General features: G+C 39.0%; 2 protein-coding genes across 2 annotated transcripts; both read right to left on the bottom strand.

Moving 5' to 3' along the window:
- Positions 1-11,124: 11,124 nt before the first annotated feature.
- On the bottom strand, positions 11,125-11,974 carry im:6904045 (protein NATD1). The gene is made up of 3 exons (XM_052540786.1): positions 11,777-11,974; positions 11,484-11,602; positions 11,125-11,402 (listed from the first exon to the last, which is right to left on the bottom strand). The coding sequence occupies exons 1-3, from the start codon at positions 11,928-11,930 to the stop codon at positions 11,283-11,285; spliced, it is 393 nt and encodes a 130-aa protein (XP_052396746.1). The 5' UTR covers positions 11,931-11,974; the 3' UTR covers positions 11,125-11,282.
- Positions 11,975-12,284: 310 nt separating this feature from the next.
- Positions 12,285-15,820, bottom strand: dhrs7ca (dehydrogenase/reductase (SDR family) member 7Ca). Its single transcript, XM_052540733.1, has 8 exons — positions 15,675-15,820; positions 15,262-15,296; positions 14,784-14,940; positions 13,815-13,927; positions 13,493-13,703; positions 12,963-13,055; positions 12,666-12,821; positions 12,285-12,558 (listed from the first exon to the last, which is right to left on the bottom strand). The coding sequence occupies exons 2-8, from the start codon at positions 15,280-15,282 to the stop codon at positions 12,350-12,352; spliced, it is 960 nt and encodes a 319-aa protein (XP_052396693.1). The 5' UTR covers positions 15,283-15,296; positions 15,675-15,820; the 3' UTR covers positions 12,285-12,349.
- Positions 15,821-15,913: the final 93 nt, after the last annotated feature.

Below are 15,913 nucleotides of genomic sequence, written 5' to 3'. Positions count from 1 at the left end.
GAAAAGGTGGCATCCTCACAATTATATTCCTTCTTAGAGAAAAAAAAAAAAAAAAAGTATATGTGAGGATTTCCAATCAGGATTTAGACCGTATCATAGTACTGAGACTGCTCTCCTTAGAGTTACAAATGATCTGCTCTTATCATCTGATCGTGGGTATCAACTGTTGGCATCAGTGGAAGTGCATTAGCATGGTTTAAATCGTACTTATATGACCGCCACCAGTTCGTAGCAGTGAATGAAGATGTATCATATCGATCACAAGTGCAGTATGGAGTACCTCAAGGCTCAGTACTAGGGCCGCTACTCTTCACGCTTTATATGTTACCCTTGGGAGATATCATCAGGAAACATGGTGTTAGCTTTCACTGTTATGCTGATGATACTCAGCTCTATATTTCCTCGCAGCCCGGTGAAACACACCAATTTGAAAAACTAATGGAATGCATAGTCGATATAAAAAATTGGATGACGAGTAATTTCTTACTGCTAAATTCAGAAAAAAACAGAGGTGTTTTAATCATAGGGCCTAAAAACTCTGCTTGTAATAACCTAGAACACTGTCTAAGACTTGATGGTTGCTCTGTCAATTCTTCGTCATCAGTTAGGAACCTAGGTGTGCTACTTGATCGCAATCTTTCCTTAGAAAGCACAGTTTCTAGCATTTGTAAAACTGCATTTTTCCATCTCAAAAATATATCTAAACTACGGCCTATGCTCTCAATGTCAAACGCAGAAATGTTAATCCATGCATTTATGACTTCAAGGTTAGACTATTGTAATGCGTTATTGGGTGGTTGTTCTGCAAGCTTGGTAAACAAACTACAGCTAGTCCAAAATGCAGCAGCAAGAGTTCTTACTAGAACCAGGAAGTATGACCATATTAGCCCGGTCCTGTCCACACTGCACTGGCTCCCTATCAAACATCGTATAGATTTTAAAATACTGCTTATTACTTATAAAGCCCTGAATGGTTTAGCACCTCAGTATTTGAATGAGCTCCTTTTACATTATACTCCTCTACGTCCGCTACGTTCTCAAAACTCAGGCAATTTGATAATACCTAGAATATCAAAATCAACTGCGGGCGGCAGATCCTTTTCCTGTTTGGCGTCTAAACTCTGGAATAACCTACCTAACATTGTTCGGGAGGCAGACACACTCTTGCAGTTCAAATCTAGATTAAAGACCCATCTCTTTAACCTGGCTTACACATAACATACTAATATGCTTTTAATATCCAAATCCGTTAAAGGATTTTTAGGCTGCATTAATTAGGTAAACCGGAACCGGAAACACTTCACATAACACCGTACTTTCTACATCATTAGAAGAATGGCATCTACGCTAATATTTGTCTGTTTCTCTCTTGTTCCGAGGTCACCGTGGCCACCAGATCCAGTCTGTATCCAGATTCCAAACCAGATGGTGGATCAGCACCTAGAAAGGACCTCTACATCCCTGAAAGACAGCGGAGACCAGGACAACTAGATCCCCAGATACAGATCCCCTGTAAAGACCTTGTCTCAGAGGAGCACCAGGACAAGACCACAGGAAACAGATGATTCTTCTGCACAATCTGACTTTGCTGCAGCCTGGAATTGAACTACTGGTTTCGTCTGGTCAGAGGAGAACTGGCCCCCCAACTGAGCCTGGTTTCTCCCAAGGTTTTTTCTCCATTCTGTCACCGATGGAGTTTCGGTTCCTTGCCACTGTCGCCTCTGGCTTGCTTAGTTGGGGTCACTTCATCTACAGCGATATCATTGACTTGATTGCAAATAAATGCACAGACACTATTTAAACTGAACAGAGATGACATCACTGAATTCAATGATGAACTGCCTTTAACTATCATTTTGCATTATTGAGACACTGTTTTCCAAATGAATGTTGTTCAGTGCTTTGACGCAATGTATTTTGTTTAAAGCACTATATGAATAAAGGTGATTGATTGATTGATACTAGAGGTAGAGGGTAGACTGCCTCATGCCTCGAGCCAGTTCGGGGATTATTCTGCCCCTTGTCAGAACAGGCTCACTAACATAACTAATAACATTTCAGTTCAACAGGAGTTTCTCATGGCTTTATAATGTCAAACGGTTGGGCGGTTTAATCACTCTGGTCTGACCTGCATTGATGGAATTTTGAGTTTGCCATGATTTATCTGAGACTCTGATGCGTCACTGTTAACATCCTGTTCCCTGGTTGGTGGTGCTGAAGAAGTGTCATTTACAGAGGTCTGTAGAGGAACAGATACATCACTGATGTCAGGTGGTTGTGTCACCTGAGTTTCAGCTGTTTGATTCGGAATGGACAAGAGTTGATCAGCATGGCGTCGCCATTCCGCAGAAGTTCCTACATCCACATTATAAGACACTGGACCACTTTGAGCCGTCACCACACCTGATGTCCATCTTTCTCTCCCTCTGTAATCACGAGCCAGAACTGCATCGCCGACTCCAAACTGTCTTGGTTTCGAACGACCAGCACGGCGGAGGACCTGGGAGGTCTGTGAGAGTCGCACGGCAGCTGTCACACTGGGTTTCAAGGCATCCAGCAGTTGTCGTCCCAAAAACAACAATGAAGGGGCCTCTCTAGTTGTTGGATGTGGTGTGTTGCGATACGTCAGTAAGAATGTTTCCAACCGTCTCTGAACAGTGGAAGAGCCCTTAGATGTCTTCAATGCTTGTTTTAGCGACTGAACAAACCTTTCAGCCTGCCCATTGGTTGCTGGATGATATGGGGCTGAACGGATATGCTTCACATGGTTGGCCTTCAGGAAAGTTACAAACTCCTGAGAGACAAATTGTGGTCCATTATCACTCACCAGGACTTCAGGCAGTCCATAATGACTGAAAAGTGTGACTGCATCATATAATAACTATTAATTAATAATATTGATAGTTCATCGTCTAGCTGACTACGTCTTGTATTATTATTATTTATTTTTTTAATAATAACAATAAACTTGAATTGAATTGAATTGAATTGAAAAAGGTTCCGCAAAACTTCAACTTGATGTCATCAACTGCACCTCAGGCCACTTCGAATGTGCATCAACTACGACTAGGTACAATAGGTTGTATGTGTTGTGGCTTCACAAATGCTTTTCTGCATTCCTCGGTTGTAACGAGTGGTTATTTCAGTCAAAGTTGCTCTTCTATCAGCTTGAATCAGTCGGCCCATTCTCCTCTGACTTCTAGCATCAACAAGGCATTTTCAGCCACAGGACTGCCACATACTGGATGTTTTTCCCTTTTCACACCATTCTTTGTAAACCCTAGAAATGGTTGCCCGTGAAAATCCAAGTAACTGAGCAGACTGTGAAATACTCAGACCGGCCCGACTGGCTACAAACAACCATGCCACGCTCAAAATTTCCCATTCTGACATTCAGTTTGGAGTTCAGGAGATTGTCTTGACCAGGACCACACCCCTAAATGCATTAAAGCAACTGCCATGTGATTGGTTGATTAGATAATTGCATTAATGAGAAATTGAACAGGTGTTCTCAATAATCCTTTAGGTGAGTGTAGATTGTTTACAAGTGTCAAAGGCTTCTATATCTGATGAATCATTATCATTGAAAAGGGACTCTCTGCACCATGTCAAATCATTGTCAGTTCAATCCAATCAGTGCATTTTCTGTGACAAAGCAAACTCCAAGTTCAAGGGAAAGACTGAAGAGCTTACAAAGTTTCAGAGTTGGAAACACAAGGAACCAGGCTGGAAAGTTATTGAACCTGGGGCACAGGAATTAAAGAAAGAGGCTCTTTATCGCAAGGTGCAGGGCAAGGACCTTTTTGCAATGGAAGCTAAGTATCATCCATCATGCAGAAACAACTTCAACACAGAGTACCAAACCCATGAGCGTGGAAGGGAGAGAGTAGAAAAGGCAGCAGACAACACTGACAGCCTGCAGGCCCAGAAGATAGCAGCACATAACAATTCATATTGTGTGGTAAAGGATTAAATTCTTAGGAATGTGAATGAATGCAAAGAGGTTGTCCAGCTAAGATCCATGTGCAACTTGTACATGTAGACATTGGAAAATCAAGGTTTTCCTAATCCTGAATACCGCAGTGAGAAATTGGCAAGACGGTTACAGGGAGATAAAGACATCTCTCATAAACTCACATTCTCCCAGGTGCAACAACATGAGTGTATTAAGTCGAACCTCATATACAGCTCAGCGTTACTGTAGATGAAGCAGTTGGATGTGCATACAAACTTGGAACAGCTGACCAACTTCAAGAAGCAGCACTCACCCTCCACCCTCCAAAGAGTCAAAAGAAGCTACCATCAACACCTCTATCGAAGCAAATAGGTGAGTTATAAGTTAATTTACTGCTTTCGAGGTCCTAGATTGTCAATGCTGAACTCTTTTTGATACAGGCATTTGATTTTGATATTTACTAAAGCAATTTTCTGTCTTTCTAGCTCACAACCATCCTTTCACATCTAGGACACTCAGAAACATATGACTTCAGTATGAAACTTGAGACAGCAATGACAGAAAAGACAGAAATACAGAAAAAATTACTTTAGTAAATATCAAAATCAAATACCTGTATCAAAAAGAGTCTGTGTCTTCTCACACTTTTCGCCATCAAGTGTCCCAGTCACCAATGAGCTCGGAAATTGTACAAGATGCTCTGGAAGAAGCATGTCCATCTTCACAGCATCTGGCTCCTGTGCCGTCGTGGGCCATGGTAGCTCCTTTGGCTCTTTGAATGCCTTTATAATGTGAGAATGGAGGGTGAGTGCTGCTTCTTGAAGTTGGTCAGCTGTTCCAAGTTTGTATGCACATCCAACTGCTTCATCTACAGTAACACTGAGCTGTATATGAGGTTCGACTTAATACACTCATGTTGTTGCACCTTGGAGAATGTGAGTTCATGAGAGATGTCTTTGTCTCCCTGTAACCGTCTTGTCAATTTCTCACTGCGGTATTCAGGATTAGGAAAACCTTGATTTTCCAATGTCTACATGTACAAGTTGCACATAGATCTTAGCTGGACAACCTCTTTGCATTCATTCACATTCCTAAGAATTTAATCCTTTACCACACAATATGAATTGTTATGTGCTGCTATCTTCTGGGCCTGCAGGCTGTCAGTGTTGTCTGCTGCCTTTTCTACTCTCTCCCTTCCACGCTCATGGGTTTGGTACTCTGTGTTGAAGTTGTTTCTGCATGATGGATGATACTTAGCTTCCATTGCAAAAAGGTCCTTGCCCTGCACCTTGCGATAAAGAGCCTCTTTCTTTAATTCCTGTGCCCTAGGTTCAATAACTTTCCAGCCTGGTTCCTTGTGTTTCCAACTTTGAAACTTTGTAAGCTCTTCAGTCTTGCCCTTGAACTTGGAGTGTGCTTCGTCACAGAGAAAATGCACTGATTGGGAAACAAGAAAGAACACCTTCTTGGAGCTCCTTCAGATTGAACTGACCGTGATTTGACATGGCACAGAGAGTCGCTTTTCAATGATAATGATTCACCAGATGTAGAAGCCTTTGACACTTGTAAACGATTTATTTTCCCTGTAAAGCTTTTATAGCAATATTGGTGATAGCCACTTGTATCCAAAGACAAGTCCTCTAATTTCAATGGAATCTGTTCATAAATATCCCTCATGTGGTATGGTGAACTGATGTCTTCACAGAGTCTCATATCTCTTATCCCCCACCCAACCAAGCTACCAACACTGCTAGTCAAGAATACAGATTCGATTTCCAAACGCCTGTGATAATAGTAAAAACTGTTGAAAAATCACTTTTTTATAAGTTTAAGTTATGACTACAAAGGTATATCTTAATTATAGTTTCAAATACTTACTGAAATTTTTCCAAAAGAGAGAGCAGTGGGAGATGGTGATCTGCAGGTACGAACCGACGACCACCAACTGTCAGCTGCAAAGCCCCAAAATTCAAAAACTTGCAGTTTGTGCTCAGTCAACTTTTTTGACCTTTTTGGATTTTTTTCTGTAGTTTTTTTATTTTTTATTTTTTTAATTTAAGTTAATTTGCTTTGTTTTGTTAACTTCAAAAGTAAAATCATTCAAAATATCTTCAGGTTCAGGATAGGTGAAGTAAAAGGTTCAAATAAACCCTATTTCAGGCTAAGTATAATAAAAACGCTGTCAAACTAACTTTTTTTTTTTTGCTCTTTTTGACCACAGATGGTCAAGATGTTATAAAACATGACAAATAAAAATTTCTGGAGTCAGAATTGTATTGAAAAATGTGTCCATTTGTCTCTGTGAGTTGTTTACATCAAAAGTTATGCCACTTTAAATCATATTTAGATTTTTCGGGTTTGGTGCCTACGGGTTAACAATAAAGCATTTTGGACATTATTTCAGCTTGGTACCCAATTTAATCTTAAAATATACACTTGAATGATAAATAAATAACAGGTTGTGGGGAAAAAAAATCACCCTATGTGCTTGAGAAAACGAAAAAATTGTTGATCCTCTACACATCTTTGGCCATTTTTTGCTATTTTTGTCCAGAAATAAGGTTAATATGTTGTCAAATGTCAAAAATAACCATTCCATTAAATTCCTGGGGTCAGAATTGTATGGGAAAATGTGTTCTTTTGTCTCTGTATGTTGTTTACTTCTAATGTTATGCCACTTTCTATATCATTTTTTTGGGTTCCGGTCGGGTGCAGCAAAGGGTTAAAAAAGAAGCCTTTGGGACATTATTTCAGCTTGGCACCTGGCAGATTATGAAAATAGACACTTTAAGGATTTTAAAAAATCAGGTGGCATAAAAAAAGCCGGGGGTGCGTGTGGACCCCTATTTCCATCTAGACTACTGTAATAATAGTTCGAAGTATGAATAGTTTTTAGTCAGATAACATACAAAGACAAGATCCCTTGATGCCCTTTAAACTTTTCTCAATCAAACCTCAAGAACAAAAGAGAACAGGCAATTTTGTTTATATTCCTTTCTGTGGAGCAACCTTAGCTGTCTTTTTTATATTTAATAAATATTTAATTTTGAAAAAAAAATGCAAATTCTTCCCCTGTGCTTTATTTGGGCAGGTGTGTTCACACAGAGGTTTCTAGATTTAAATTCAAAGAGTATCAATAGCCTTTTTATGACCTGACGTTTTATTCATATCTAAAATGAAAATGCTGAACGCTCTCATGCAGTGTGTTTCATTCATACTCGAAGCCAGAGGGCACTCTCGGCACAGAAAGACCAAAACAGACTCAAATAAGTAATGACTTAGGACATGCAGGAAATCTCTAATATATACACCAGTGGTTCCCAACCTTTTTCAACTAGCGGCCCACACAACCAAACATATGTTTGCGCAAACCACTGCAACAAAATAAACTGACACCGCTATTGTTGGGTTAATAACTTAGTTCTCAAAAGCTACATTGTTAACTGTCTTTATTGAATGAACTGGCAATGAACAGAAAATAACTCGGGCTGGCACCGCTTGGTACTGCTGTTATTCTGTAGCATATGCAGCAAACATATCAAAAATAAATTGGCGGTTTATTCTTAAACCAATCAGTGAGCTCGAACAGTGGAAGCATAGTTACAGTTTAATCTTAGTTTTTTTGTTAATTTAATTATATATAAGAAAAGATATTATGTAATGACATTTTTAGATATATGAATATTATTATTTATTTTAATAGTAATTGGCGGCCAACCTGCAATACCATCGCCCACAGGTTGAAAACCACTGATATACACAAAATCCATCAATCAATCAATCACCTTTATTTCTATAGTGCTTTAAACAAAATACATTGCGTCAAAGCACTGAACAACATTCATTAGGAAAACAGTGTCTCAATAATGCTAAATGATAGTTAAAGGCAGTTCATCGTTGAATTCAGGTATGTCATCTCTGTTCAGTTAAATAGTGTCTGTGCATTTATTTGCAATCAAGTCAATGATATCACTGTAGATGAACTGAATGAATAGCAGAAACATTTTTACTGATGAAACGTGAAGACAATATACACACGATTGCAAAAACATATGGTTTATATTTGTTTTTCAGGTTATCTCCAGGTAATAAATAAATAAACCATATGAATAATGCAGTACTGACTTACATATCATTTAGTATATAAACTATAAGATATATTTCCTGCCTTATTCTATGATAAAAATGGGAAAAAAGGTGTTCGTAGTAGCCTTTATATACCAATCATGAATTTGTCATTAGGAACAAAAATAGTACTTGCTGCAACTAACGTTACTTCCAAAGGCTACAGTACACACAGCAATATAAACATCCGCTGTGTATGCTCTCTTCACATCGTTCTTGTAAAATAATAACAATTTAATAATAAGTAAACAAGCACACAGCTCCACTGAGACCTTCACTTACCGGCAGCTGCAGACGTTATATTGAAGATATTAGTCCGCTTAATTACTAAAGGTGTCTGAATGTGAGGGATCATCCTGGATGAGATCATCAGGTGAAAGGTCAGCATGTGGATAATTACGGCTAAATTATTATTCATCAATTGTCCTTGGGCAGGCCTTCACAAAAGGGTGTTTAATAAAATAATAATACTAAATTTCCTTGACAAAAGGGCACTTTGGCCATCAAGGGGAAAAGGGGCTGATGCTCAAGCACCCACTGCACCCTCCTCTGCACGTGACTGGGACTGTGCCACTTACGGAAATTAAATTTAAACAAACTTATTTTTACCTTGTCAAAAGTAAAAATCAAAATAAATCACTTTCCTAACTGACAGATAAATCGACATGGGTAAATTAGAGCAATGTGGGACACCTACCTGAAGTTTGTGATGTAGTCATGTAATAAAATGTGAATTTAAACTGTGAAATTAAATTTTTAAATAATAAGAAATTTCCGACTTTACTCATTGCTTTTCAGAAAGTGGAACATCATGATTTGGAACACAAACCTTTGTGTTTCAGATGCTGAAAATAATTATCTTAATAATTATTAATAATTAATCATAATAATTACAGAGGGATTTAACTTAGGTTTAACAAAAAGTGAAGATTTCTGAAATGTATGCATGGAGTTATTGAATAACACCAAAGTCTAAGAATAAGTTCTACAGTCTTTGATAACACCCCCACTTACTGAATTCAGTAGGGCTTTCATATAAAAATAATAACATAATAATAATAATAATAACACTAGTAACATTATTTCTAAGCAATAGAGCGATTGCTATGCACTGAGATGGTTAATAGATTGATAAATTTGTATTTTAATAGTTAACCAGTCTGGATGACAGACAAGTTTAAAATAAAATATCTGACACATCTAAAGTTTCAACACTCTCAGGACTGCATGAATTGAGCCATTCATTCATTTGTATCTCAATCTCGAATCTCCCTTCTCTGTCCAAGATACTAGAAAAGGTGGTATCCTCACAATTATATTCCTTCTTAGAGAAAAATGGTATCTGTGAGGATTTCCAGTCAGGATTTAGACCGTATCATAGTACTGAAACTGCTCTCCTTAGAGTTACAAATGATCTGCTCTTATCTTCTGATCGTGGGTGTATCTCTCTATTAGTTTTATTGGATCTTAGTGCTGCGTTTGACACAATTGACCACAACATTCTTTTGCATAGACTTGAACACTTTGTTGGCATTAACCGTGCATTAGCATGGTTTAAATCGTACTTATATGACCGCCATCAGTTCGTAGCAGTGAATGAAGATGTATCATATCGATCACAGGTGCAGTATGGAGTACCTCAAGGCTCAGTACACACCAATTTGAAAAACTAATGGAATGCATAGTCGATATAAAAAACTGGATGACGAGTAATTTATAAACTGCATTTTTCCATCTCAAAAATATGTCTAAATTACGGCCTATGCTCTCAATGTCAAACGCAGAAATGTTAATCCATGCATTTATGACTTCAAGGTTAGACTATTGTAATGCTTTATTGGGTGGTTGTTCTGCAAGCTTGGTAAACAAACTACAGCTAGTCCAAAATGCAGCAGCAAGAGTTCTTACAGGAACCAGGAAGTATGGCCATATTAGCCCGGTCCTGTCCACACTGCACTGGCTCCCTATCAAACATCGTATAGATTTTAAAATATTGCTTATTACTTATAAAGCCCTGAATGGTTTAGCACCTCAGTATTTGAATGAACTCCTTTTACATTATACTCCTCTACGTCCGCTACGTTCTCAAAACTCAGGCAATTTGATAATACCTAGAATATCAAAATCAACTGCGGGCGGCAGATCCTTTTCCTATTTGGTGCCTAAACTCTGGAATAACCTACCTAACATTGTTCGGGAGGCAGACACACTCTTGCAGTTTAAATCTAGATTAAAGACCCATCTCTTTAACCTGGCTTACACAAAACATACTAATATGCTTTTAATATCCAAATCCGTTAAAGGATTTTTAGGCTGCATTAATTAGGTAAACCGGAACCGGAAACACTTCACATAACACCCGATGTACTTGCTACATCATTAGAAGAATGGCATCTACGCCAATATTTGTCTGTTTCTCTCTTGTTCCGAGGTCACCGTGGCCACCAGATCCAGTCTGTGTCCAGACCAGAGGGTCACTGCAGTCGCCCGGATCCAGTACGTATCCAGACCAGATGATGGATCAACATCTAGAAAGGACCTCTACTGCCCTGAAAGACAGCGGAGACCAGGATAACTAGAGCCCCAGATACAGATCCCCTGTAAAGACCTTGTCTCAGAGGACCACCAGGATAAGACCACAGGAAACAGATGATTCTTCGGCACAATCTGACTTTGCTGCAGCCTGGAATTGAACTACTGGTTTCATCTGGTCAGAGGAGCAGGGAACTGGCCCCCAACTGAGCCTGGTTTCTCCCAAGGTTTTTTCTCCATTCTGTCACCGCTGGATTTTCGGTTCCTTGCCGCTGTCACCTCTGGCTTGCTTAGTTGGGGTCACTTCATCTACAGCGATATCATTGACTTGATTGCAAATTAAAACAGACACTATTTAACTGAACAGAGATGACATCAATGAATTCAATGATGAACTGTCTTTAACTATCATTTTGCATTATTGAGACACTGTTTTCCAAATGAATGTTGTTCAGTTGCTTTGACGCAATGTATTTTGTTTAAAGTGCTATATAAATAAAGGTGACTTTGACTTTGTACATCCATCATTTGTTTATTTGTACCTATTTTGTAGCCAACTTGTTGGCTCCAGAAACTATCTGTTCATCCTGTCAAAACACTGCAGAGTCAGGTTGTAAAGGAGGTAAGATGTATGTAAAATCTTCCTTTAAGTTGTTGTTTAATTATGTCTTTATTCGTCTTCAATATAAGCCTGGTATCCAAGATGTGGATTTTCATCTACATATTTTCTAATGTACCAACAGGATATCCTCGCTGTCAAATTTTCTTCAACAACGAAATCCAGAGCAGCCTAAAGAAAAAAAAGAAAAAAGATGTTAATTATTGAGTCTCAGGAAACGGCAGAAGTGAGTAAGCTGAAGCATGCTCTCACCTTTGCCAGGTGTGCTGCTGCACCTTTACCCCTGTGTGATTCAGGAACCTCTGTAGAGATCAGCTCCACCTGCTGATCCTCACTGAGAGAGTATTTCAGGACTGCACTGCTCACTGCTCCTGATTCAGTAATATTAGTATGTTGTTAACACAATTACAAGGAATTTGATTTGAGCATATACAGCCAGTCTAATAATCGAAAGTGCTGACTAACTATTAGACAGCGCGTTGTGAATCAGCGGTGTTTCGATGGTCTGAATGTCAAAAAGACATGAAAACGTGCTTTTCTCTTACCGCCGCTGTCAAGAGTCACCGTGAAACGCTGATTCTGTCTATCGTGTATCACACTTGTGTTCGAGAAGTTTGTAGATGCTCTGAGCCGCTGGCTGTAGTTAAATCCTCGACTGAACCGAAAGATACATGTTTGAGACAGTATGTATCGCGCCATGATGTGACGTCACCGAACAGAGCAGGGCAATAACAGCAGAGGGCGCTGTAATGATACAGTCCTCTCTCACATCTGACCTCCACCGCTCACGTGATCACATGTGAACTTTAAATACACTAGAAAATACAATAATTAACCAGATTAGTGAATGAAGAAAAACTTCAAAAACATAGATAGATAGATAGATAGATAGATAGATAGATAGATAGATAGATAGATAGATAGATAGATAGATAGATAGATAGATAGATAGATAGATATTGGTTAATTAATTTCAGATTTAGTTTTTAGTTTTTTCAAAGACTCACAAAGTCAGCAAATCCACAGTCATACTTGAAAACTGTATTTTTATTTAAAGACTATACAGGACAGCGACACATGTTTTAATCATATACAGCTCTAGTAAAAACCACTGTCCGTCAGTCATCAGGCATCTCCACAGCTTCAGTGTTTCTGACTCCTGCTGCCATGATGGTGAAGAACAGGTTGGGGAAGAGCGATCTGACATAGAGCGCTGCTTTAGGGATGGAGCGGGCCACCCAAATCTCCTTCTTCTTACTGCTCAGAGTCTTCAGGAGCTCAGATGCCATCTCTTTAGGGGTCACGCCAAGGGAGCTGGGTTTGACGTCTGTAGCCAGTGTCCCAACAGAAAGTCCAAGGCAATTTAGTGGACAAACAAGCCAGATGTTCATTACTTTCTTTGCATTATGAACTGTCAGTGTATAGTTCACTCACCTGTCCACACAGACTTTGCTGTGACTTCATCTTCTGAGTGTGTGCAGGGAGTTTTTATGAAGGTGTGGTTGACAATGCTCACAGTTATTCCATATTCCTGAACCTCAGCCCGCAGACAGTCAAAGAAAGCCTGAACGGCATGCTTGGAGGCCGCATCTGAACAATGCAGAACATCTTACACTGACAAAGATACATGAATTCAAGACATCTTCATATATTTATATAACCGTTGTTTAGAGTTATGAACATTAAGTTTATATTCACTATCATCCAGTTAAACTAGGCACAGGAACTCACAGGTGGTGCGGAAGGGCATCGGCAGTTTTCCCTGAATGCTGTTGACTAGAAGAATGTGACCTGTTCTTCTGCAGATCAGTGACGAGAGAACACCTGTGACGGTAAATATCTAGTCAGGAAACTCCTGAGGAAACAGGCTGATAAGTCTTTTACAAGCAATCTGCTATTTTTTGACATGGCTCAAGCTGATTGGGCCACAGTTGTATCTTCAGCCAGTGAGATACTCAACATTTAAATAGTTTGGTTTAATGTTCGCTGTGAGCTGGTCTTTCTGAAACCCTCCACCTCCCCCAGCTCCACCTGTTTTCATCTGCTACAGTATAACTATTCATGAACATCCTTGATAGGAAGTATCAAGTCCATATTTCTCTGCTGCATCAGTGTAGCATTTTCATTTGCCAAAACATAAATATATTAACACTGTCACATCAAGTTATCATGCGAAAACTATTCAGAGATTTGCCATTATTGAAATACACTTAATTAAAAATGCTTTAACACAACACAGTTGACAGCTGTGGGCGTTTTACCCTTAACCAGCGTGATGGGCCCAAAGTAGTTCACATCCATGACGATCCTGTCCATCTCGAGGGACAGACACTGTACAGGAGCCTTCACCTTCATACTGCTGTTGAAGATGAGAACATCCAGACAGCCGTAACACTCCAGGATCTCAGAAATCACCTCGGGAACCCTCTCCATGTTACTGAAGTCCAGCTCCACTAGTTTGGGGGGAAACGTCTGGGCAGGAAAGTTTGAACTGAATTAAGTCACGCTGAACTAGTCTTCAAAAAAATAATTGCTAAATGTTTCAGACAATCGTCATTCAGATACTGGTGATGATGCACTCACAAGTGTTGGATCTGATTCACTCATCAGCTTCTCAGCTAGAGTCTCCAACCTTTCCCAGTTACTTCCACAAAGGATCAGTCTGGCGCCTCCAGTGTGGAAGAGTTTTGCACATTCTACAAAGATCACAACGTAAACATCTGAGTTAGACATCGAATATGCAGTTCATCTGCAAACATGGCTCATCACAGTCTTGCAAGTGCATTTATTTTAAGCCTTTTACACATTGCACGATTTTAGCAATCCTATAAGATCATCGTTTTTCACGCTGATCTAATAAACTTGCATGTAGACTGTACGATGAGGAGACCTATTGAAGGCTATGATGCACGTTTCTATAGAGGAATAAAACATCATTAGCATGTGCTAGTGGCAAACAAATAGAGCATAATGAATCACACTTTCTTGTAGTTTTTATATGTGCTGAAAAAAGTGGAGCTTGAGGTAAGCAGTTTTTTGTTTCAGTGCCATGTCATGTTGATTTCATATTGCATTTTCATTGGTTGGTTAACTTGGGTCGTAACTGCAAAAACACTGTATTTCTGACACTGACAGAAATGTATTATAGGTTATCTTTGGTCACAAGACTGTGAGAACGGCCGTCTTTGAACCTCTCTTACTGTACGACATAAAACCATGGATTAGGAGCCACAATCACAGAAATCGACACGATTGGTTCATCTTTTGTCTGGGACAGCCGAAAATCGTGCAGTGTGTCTCGGGCTTTAGAGGAGGCCAGTCTGTCATTCCGATTCTTTACTGCATTCTCATGTCCTTACAATATATGTATTAATATATTAAACCTACAGTTTTTAATCCTGCCAGGTTGTGACTATTAAATTTAAGATCATATTTGAAAAAAAATTGATTGATTTACCCTTTTATAGAAATACTTCCTTAATTTACAGTATAGGCATATTGATATTGATTGGCACTGATAGCAATGATCCAGTTGTTCTGAAAGAGCAGCACCATTTCCAAGTGTAGACAGCGAATCCGTAATCAGCACCACTTTGTTCCTCACAGTTGTCTTGGCTAAATGCCTGAGTATCAGACTGTAGAGACAGAAGACACCAGCTGCGACCGCCACCACTGAGAGCACGAGCCAAACTGAGCTCACATCCAGCCTCTGAAACAGACATTAAAACATGAAAATCTACAGAAAAGTCAAGTGGCTTAATGGAATGATTATAGAGAAATCATCTGCTCACACTAATGTCATTCCAAACCAGTATTACTTCCACAGAATGTTTTTTTTTTTTTTTTTACCACCATGATTTCCAAAACTTCATAAAGTTCAAAAAACACCATCAATGTAGTTTACTTAACTTGTGTTCCACAAAAAGAAAGTCATACCGGTTTAGGACAACAGAAGAGTAAAAGATTTTTAATTGGGTCATATAATTGTGAACAATTTGCTTCAAATTTCTTTTAAAACACAGTTTCTTACCATAAAGTCACTAATATCCATGGTAACGTTAGACCCTAGAGAAAGAATATACATTAACATAAATTAAATATAATCTGAGTTTAGGTCTCACCTAAACCTGTCTATAACAGGACAGATTATGAGACCTGATTATGAGGTCTTTCATTAGTCTATCAGGATGGCTTCATGGCTTCATGTTCAAACCGTTTGAGAAAAGCTCTAAATATATTCCAGCCTAGAATTAGCCATGGATTCTCATCCTAAATATGGATTATTGCTGGACTGACTAAGAAACAAACAAACAAAACATGACAAATCATTTTCAGACATTATTAACAGCACTGAAATTACACGTTTTAAACACAGAACATCATATCAGCACAACTAGATACAGTGCACACAACTACAGTGCTCAAATATTATTTATTACTTACCACTATCATGAGTCTATGAGCACCTCTGATGTAAACGTCTGTTTTTTAGCATTAGGCATAAGTGGTTCTGATCGTCTTTGGTTGTGATTGTCTTCCCTAGTGTTTCTGCTCACTGCACAACTCTGAACAGCACACACACACACACACACACACACACACACAAATGGTAATACTGCAGGGTTTTTAATAGCTCACAGCTGAAGCCGTCCTATGTTGTATACATAGCCACCGAAGAAACT

Source organism: Carassius gibelio, chromosome A3 (assembly GCF_023724105.1).
Source record: "Carassius gibelio isolate Cgi1373 ecotype wild population from Czech Republic chromosome A3, carGib1.2-hapl.c, whole genome shotgun sequence".
Taxonomy (NCBI): Eukaryota; Metazoa; Chordata; class Actinopteri; order Cypriniformes; family Cyprinidae; genus Carassius; species Carassius gibelio.
This window is presented reverse-complemented; position numbering and strand designations above follow the sequence as displayed.